The sequence below is a fragment of the Cibotium barometz genome, chromosome 65 (genome assembly GCF_041138505.1).
Source record: "Cibotium barometz isolate CiBa-2024 chromosome 65, ASM4113850v1, whole genome shotgun sequence".
NCBI classification, from domain to species: Eukaryota; Viridiplantae; Streptophyta; class Polypodiopsida; order Cyatheales; family Cibotiaceae; genus Cibotium; species Cibotium barometz.
The window spans coordinates 29228323-29235387 of NC_141110.1; the positions used below are offsets into that span (position 1 = coordinate 29228323).

The following is a 7065-nucleotide window of genomic DNA, read 5'->3' on the forward strand; positions in this document are numbered from 1 at the left end:
GTGGAGGGAAAGGACTAAGAGTTGAGTGATCAATGGATGGCAAGGTGCAAGAGTTTTCTTTAGGTTTAGTTGATGGTGGTGAGTCTTCCTCCTTGCGATTCTTGATGAGCATAAGAGGCAGTATGGTGGTGAGTCTTCCTCCTTGCGATTCTTGATGAGTATAAGAGGCAGTATGGTGGTGAGCTTTGTGTAGAGTGCTGAGAGGCGGGAGTTAGAAATTCCTCCAGAGAGTTGTGCCCAGTTGACTAGTCATCAATAGTACACTTTGCAGCTTTCATCCACATGAAACCAAGTATTAGTGCTTCCTTTAGTGTTCTTAGGCATAATCATGAAGTCTCCCACCAGGTTTTTGCTATCACAATATATGTTAGTTTGTAGTATTCCTAGTACCTTGGTATTTCTATCATTGATACCTTTCACTTTCAAAGAGGTATCTACGAGTTGAAGCTTCCCCAATCGTCTCCATGCATTGAAAGAGAGTAACTAACTGCAATATCAAGCAACACATTGTAGAACACTTTACCATAAGGGCCACGCAACTCTATGGGTGTTCTAAGAGATGCTATGTGATCATTTATCTCCCCTTCAACCTCTTCAACAAATATTTGTGCAGGTCGGAGGCTAGCTTCTTGTTGTTTTTTCTATAAGATTTGCCACTTTTTGCTTCTTATCGAGCATGGATCTTTTTTAACTTAGCTTTTTCCTTAGCTACCTTCTTATCATATGCAACTCGGAAGGCTATGGGAGGGTCATAGTACTTTTAAAACTTACTCCACGTATGTAGCTCACAAGGATGTGGGAGGGCCATAATACTTTTTAAACTTACTCCCTAGGTATTGTTTCAACCACATATGGTATTTGGGGTGTTATTTTGTAAACTCTAAATGGTCCTTTATGTGTATATTAATTTCTTTCTCTCACTCTATGGACCCCATACATAAGTATAAGATATCTAATTTGAATTTCTTTATCCTTGGGATTATGATCAAACCATTTTTTGGTGATCCTTTTTAGCTTAACATATTTTACATAGAAATTTATCTTTCTTTCGTAAATTGTTCAAGAATGAACAATTGGTTTGAGAGATAACGTTCTCATAAAGAAACCTAGGTAAGGCCCGTCTGCCATCCTCAAAGCTCTTCTTCAACCCATTTTGTGACATAGCCTATAGTTATTAAAATGTTTCTTGCTTGGGTGCTACATGCGGGTTGGACTGATGGGTCCCACAAAATTAATGCCCCATTTTATAAAGTGTTCCAAAACTTTGATAGGGTGAAAAGGCATCATGTCCTTTTTTTGTGGTTTGGCATGTCGTTGGCACTCCTCACATCTTGTCATAAATAATGCACAATCCTTAAAAATCATGGGCCACTAATACCACCCTGATTAAAGTATTCCTTTTGTAGTAGTAATGTCTTCTTGCAAAGCATCCACCAGCTAACCCCCTTGGTGCACTTGTTCAAAGATGTGTAAGTATTCATCCTCCTTAAGCCAACATCTTAGTATGTTATCCTTACCTCTTCTATAAAGGGTTCTAGCAATCAATTAGTAAGGATCCACTTCTTCACTTTTATAGAAAAGCATTAGCTAGAAAGTTAATTATTTTCTCACTCCAATCTGGTATAGTTTTAACCTTGAAAAACATAGCATTAGGTAAATCATCATCTACTTCAATTGGTGTTTCACCACATTAGATGCACGAGATAGATGATCAACTACTATGTATGACATGTTTTCTGCTAGGTCTCACAACCACTATTATTTTTAATTCAAGAAGAGTCAATAACCACTTGGTGATTCTCCTTGTGAGGCATAGTTTATTAATAAGGTATAATAAGGCTTGATGGGGTCAACATAGAAAACAAACTATAAACAAGGTATAATAAGGCTTGATGGTCAACATAGTTTATCTCAGCCTCACATAATTGTCAGGTAATAAAACTTATAGGGTATTCTAGTTTGTGCTCACTTGGCTGAGCTAGAATGCATCCAATATCAAAGTTAGAAGCATTTACATACACATGGAATATAATACCCCAATTGTTGGTACTCATGCAAGATTAGAGCGCTAGAGCCAAAAGATTGCTTTAACGTATAATAGATATGTTTGCACTCTTCAACCCACTCAAATATAATTAGAATCTTGTCTATAGTAACCTACTTGTCCCATAAACCTTTGGAATCCCTTGTAGTTTGTAACTAGGGGTAATTCCAAGATAACCTACTTGTCCCATAAACCTACTTGTCCCATAAACCTTTGGAATCCCTTGTAGTTTGTAACTAGGGGTAATTCCAAGATAACTTTTTGTCTTTCTCTCATCTATGGAGATCCCATTTTTGGACACTATATGCCCTACTCCATGTTTTACCCAAAACTGTAATTTGAAACGGTTTAAGGATATGTGATAAATTCTACATCGTTTAAATACCTTACGTAAACAAGATAAATGCTACTTCCATGAATGAATGCATAAATCATCTAAGAAAGCTTCAAGAAACTTCCTTAGAAAATTCTTAAAAGTAGTATTCATGTCATTGGAATGTGGCTGGTGCATTTGTGAGCTTTGTTTGGTCACTAATAGAAGGATCTCTTTCTATGAAAAATAAAATAAAATAGAGGACTCACTAGGTCCACTGAGCACATGTGATTTTTGCTCTGCATCCCTTTGCAACTATATTACTATTTACATCACCCTCTATAGAAGCCTTCAATAGAGTATTCTAGCTACTCATCTCATTAAAAACAACATCCTTCCTCACTCATATCTCACAAGTAGTGGGGTTGTAGCATCTATGAACTTTCTACTCAAGGGAGTATCTAATAAAGATACATTTTTATATTTTCGGATCTAGTTTTCTTCTCAATTTATTTGGCACATGTACATAGGCAATGTAGCCAAACTCTTTCATGCCCAAAAATAATGAGGTATTCCTTTCTCATTTATCAACACACATAAAACTTCTGCAATGTGCCTATTCTTTGCTATATGATCTAGTTTGCTAAAATAAAACACTCCATGCTATTTCCACTACTTTGGTTTCATTGCCATCCACCTCAGCCTCTCTGGCTCCCCTTGCCTCTAGAGTAGCCTCTTTCACTTGTTTGTACGTTAGATTCTTGTTGTTACTACCTGTGATTTTAGATTTTGTTTTTCAAACTGGCTTGCATCTCATAGGTGTATCCTTAGGTGTCACTACATCTTGTATATGACCAATCATAGCATCCGACACACTAACACACATCTAATACATCACTCGTAGAGTGACATTTTCTTTCAAAAGCTCTGAATCCTTTTTATTACACTAGAAATAAACTCCTAGTATCTTTTCCCATGAGAAAGTTTCTTATGGGAATTTCTATGAGATTTTGTTGGTGGGCGACATTAACTTTTAAGCTTCCTAAAGCCCTATTGTTTCCACATGCACACTTTTAACTTCAGTTGATGTCAGCTCTAACCTAGCTCCTTCAGCTTCACCCATGTTTCATACGAGAATAAGTTGTGACTTGATCCCAAATTAATCATTGCAAGAAGATTAGTTGTTTTCCCTTCCACAGACATTCTAACTATGAGTCGAGTAGGCTCTATCTCCAGGTCCTCTCCCTCAATAAGGGTTAGAGTAGCCATGTTTATTTGGAGTGTGAGCCTTTTTTTTTTTTGGCTTTGGCTGCTCTCACCTCAGCCTCTTCTTATGCTTCCTTTGTGAGTCTTTCTTGGTTTAGCTTTTCTTGTTTCTTTTTACAAGACTGTTCCACATATCTTGGGTTAAGGGCCCATAATATGTTTTGAGTTGGCTACCATTTATGTAGCCCTGCATCTCAACTCCATCAATCATCTCGATGCAAGATTCACCCTGGGAGAGGTGAGCTCCGTAACCCTAAATGGACCTAACCCTAGATATTTCATCTTTTTCCTCTTGGAAGAACCAACTTGGTCTCCTTCCTATAGCTCCTTTGATTTAAAGTTCTAATCAAATCATCGTTTTCACTTGAGCTTTTCCACTACCATCCCAAGTGCTGGAATGGACCAGCCAAAATGGCCAACCTGCATTCATTCTTTGAACATAATGATTGAAAAGGTACCCCAAACTTCATCCAATTATTCAGAATAGTAATGCAAAGCCCAACGACAGAAGCAAGAAAAAGGTGATGATCTCATAATACACCCACCTAAGCAGAACTACTCATGATTCCAACATGAGCTGTCTCGTGAATATTTAAAGCAGAGCCAGAACAACCCTTTCAAGTGCTGCTGCGGCATTACTGAATTAAATGATTTGGATTAGTTTGGCAAGCTGCTTCTCTTTTTCTTCATTTTTCTCTGTGCCGCGGGCTTTCTAAATTCTAGGTGTTCCCTTCCTCTGATTCACTGCAGAGATCCCTTCTGCAGAAAAAACCGGCCCAGGTGGCACCCCTTTCTTCAAAGCACTCCCCCTAGGAGTTGCTGAGGGGGGTACTCTCACATTCTCCGGAGGGAGAGGTGAGAACGGCTTCCAAACCACATTATTTTTCAGTGAAAACCTTACTCTCTTGACCTTCCTCCCCAGGCTGTGTCCACTGTTCAAACCACATTATTTTTCAGTGAAAACCTTACTCTCTTGACCTTTCTCCATACTTCAGTGGCACCACCTGATGCATCTTGCTCTTTACTTTGAGAAACTGCCAGATTGCTTTGACCCCCCTCAGGTGCTCTTCTTTTGCTACCCTTGGCTTTCCCTTTCCCCAGCTTTTCTGAGAAATGGAAATCTTCTAGAAGCATAGATGGATGGCCCAAAGCTTTCTTCTTCTTCTTCTTTTTCCCCATACTATCCAAAGAGATTTTGACACCGGAGGTATTCAATAGCTTCTCCAACTTCTCAAACTCTTTATGCAGCTCATATAAACCCTTACGATTTGCCTGTGAAGTGCATGGCAAAGATGCAAGCCGGAAAGCTTCCAGACCTAATGGCAAGCTGAGAGCCATGGATCCAAGTGATTCAACAGTAGAATCCAGAGTATTCCCTTCCTGTTTGGCTGATATAACTAAGTGTCCGTGATCAAGAAGGGGGCCAAAAACATTCTCCCTTATTCTTTGAAGCAAAGACTTGTCAGAAGCATGTGTAAAAACCACCAAAAACGGTTCCACCAAAAGCCTACATGTGTCGGCTCTCAACGGAAGGAGCTTCTCTAGCTCCGGGATGAATATATCAGCATAATGAAGGTTTATCCCCAGCGCAGCGTACTCATCCTTTGCCAAGAAGGCCCTCTCCAGAAGTATGCTCATAAACTCCTTGGTCACATTTGCGTCCCATCCAGAGCTTTCCAGAACTGCAAACATGTGAATCAGATACTTTCTCAGTAAAAGGTAGAACTTATCCAGCCGCAGCCTGTCTATGCCGGCCCATTCCCGCCTCATAGTTGACAGAAACACTCTAAAGAACTGCAATGAGAGTGCTATATCAAGCTTCTCAGCAAGAGACGCCAATCTTTCAATGAGATCTGCTTGCACTGGCAACTTATCAGAATGCCACACACAATAGAATAGCCCTTTCCAGATTTTCTTGAGCTCGTCCTCCTTGACCTGCTTTTGCGAGGTGAGCCACAAAACCAGAAGTGAAATCGCCTTCTCCCGTGTCCTCTTGTTTGAAGATGCCAGCTTCCTTGCAAATCTCATCTTGCTCTCTTCAAGTACTTCCATGTCGTGCCCTGTACCTGTCAATGTTTTCTCTTAGATCTAGGCTAAGCCAAACCAAAGCGAAGAAAAAAGTGAAATAGTGTTAAATAAAGAAAAAGAGAGTTGATGCACCTTTAAAATGCTCGGTTTGTCTAGAGGTGAAACATCCGGGTATTTCCAGCCCAAGTCAGTTTTTCCTACCCATTTAATAAAGCAAATACACCATCCTTAGTGGGGGCCCTTCAAAGGGTATTTGGGAGGGACCCAATCCTGTGTATTTGTCTCCTCTCTCTCTCTCTCTCTCTCTACATTGTGCTATCGTCAAGAACTAAGGGCTGAAAGTATTTATCAAAGTATAATGCTCGTCTGTAAGCTTCCACATGTAACATGGAATCAGAGCTTTGCCTTTTGGTGAAGAAATTCAGCCAAGAAAAAAAGAAAGAAAGAAAAGTCCGCTTGTGTGATTAGTTTATAGACGTCGGTAGCACTCCCCATTCCTATGTGACTCCTATCCCTCGAAGGACGGTTGGTTTATAACCTCCGGAAGCAACTGGAAACCTCTCCCACACATAGTGGATGGTTCCTTTACGGTCAAGGAAAAACTTGGCCACTTCCACTATGGCAAACTCTGATGATGATGAGAGAGAACACCAGACCCCTAGAGAAACGGTTACTTCTACAGCAACTCCATCAAGAAGCCAAGCTAATGCAAGCCATGTTCTGTGAATTTATGCATGTTATAACGCAATAGGGGGACAAATGCTCGAGTACAAGGCTATGATTCAGGCCTTGGAGAAGCGGCTACCTCATCAGGATACCTCGCCCCCTCGCCAATTCTCACCGAGATCCCTTCCCAGATCTCTACCTCGACTAGCTCCATTGCAGAGGTAACACAACATTCCGTGCTTTACATGATCTACAGATACAGGAGTTCGAGCTTCGGACGCAGGCAATAGCTTGGGCTGCCGCACAAGAGGAACAAAGATGACAGGTGAAGCACGAGCGTTTTCTTGTAGCTCTCAACACAAGGGCAATATCGGGTATTTCTTCGACTCACCTCCACGAGAAGGTGAATTTTAGTAAGTACAATGGTAAACTGGATCCCACATCTTTGTAGTCATGAATTCGTCAGTTTGAGGCTCCTTTTGTTGCTGGTAGGAAGTCCAACGTGGAAAAAGTTGTGTTAGCTAGCTGCTACATAGAAGGGGAAGCTATATCTTGGTGGACACATTGGGCCCAAGCAAAGTTCCAATTTGGGGTTGCTTTTAGACACGCAAATCTAGTGGTATGTGTGCATTGTGTATGTTTGAACCACTTACCTTCAAATGCACACTAGCGTCCAAGTACCGAGTTAAAGTACAACGAAGACTTCCCAGCCTACAGCACCCAAGGCAATTAACTCCTACGAGCAACA

General features: G+C 40.6%; 1 protein-coding gene across 1 annotated transcript; it reads right to left on the reverse strand.

Moving 5' to 3' along the window:
- Positions 1–4069: 4069 nt before the first annotated feature.
- On the reverse strand, positions 4070–5716 carry LOC147603153 (uncharacterized). The gene is given in 2 exon segments (XM_086797103.1): positions 4070–4565; positions 4568–5716. Coding segments are annotated over 2 exon segments (1338 nt in total). The 5' UTR covers positions 5676–5716; the 3' UTR covers positions 4070–4335.
- Positions 5717–7065: the final 1349 nt, after the last annotated feature.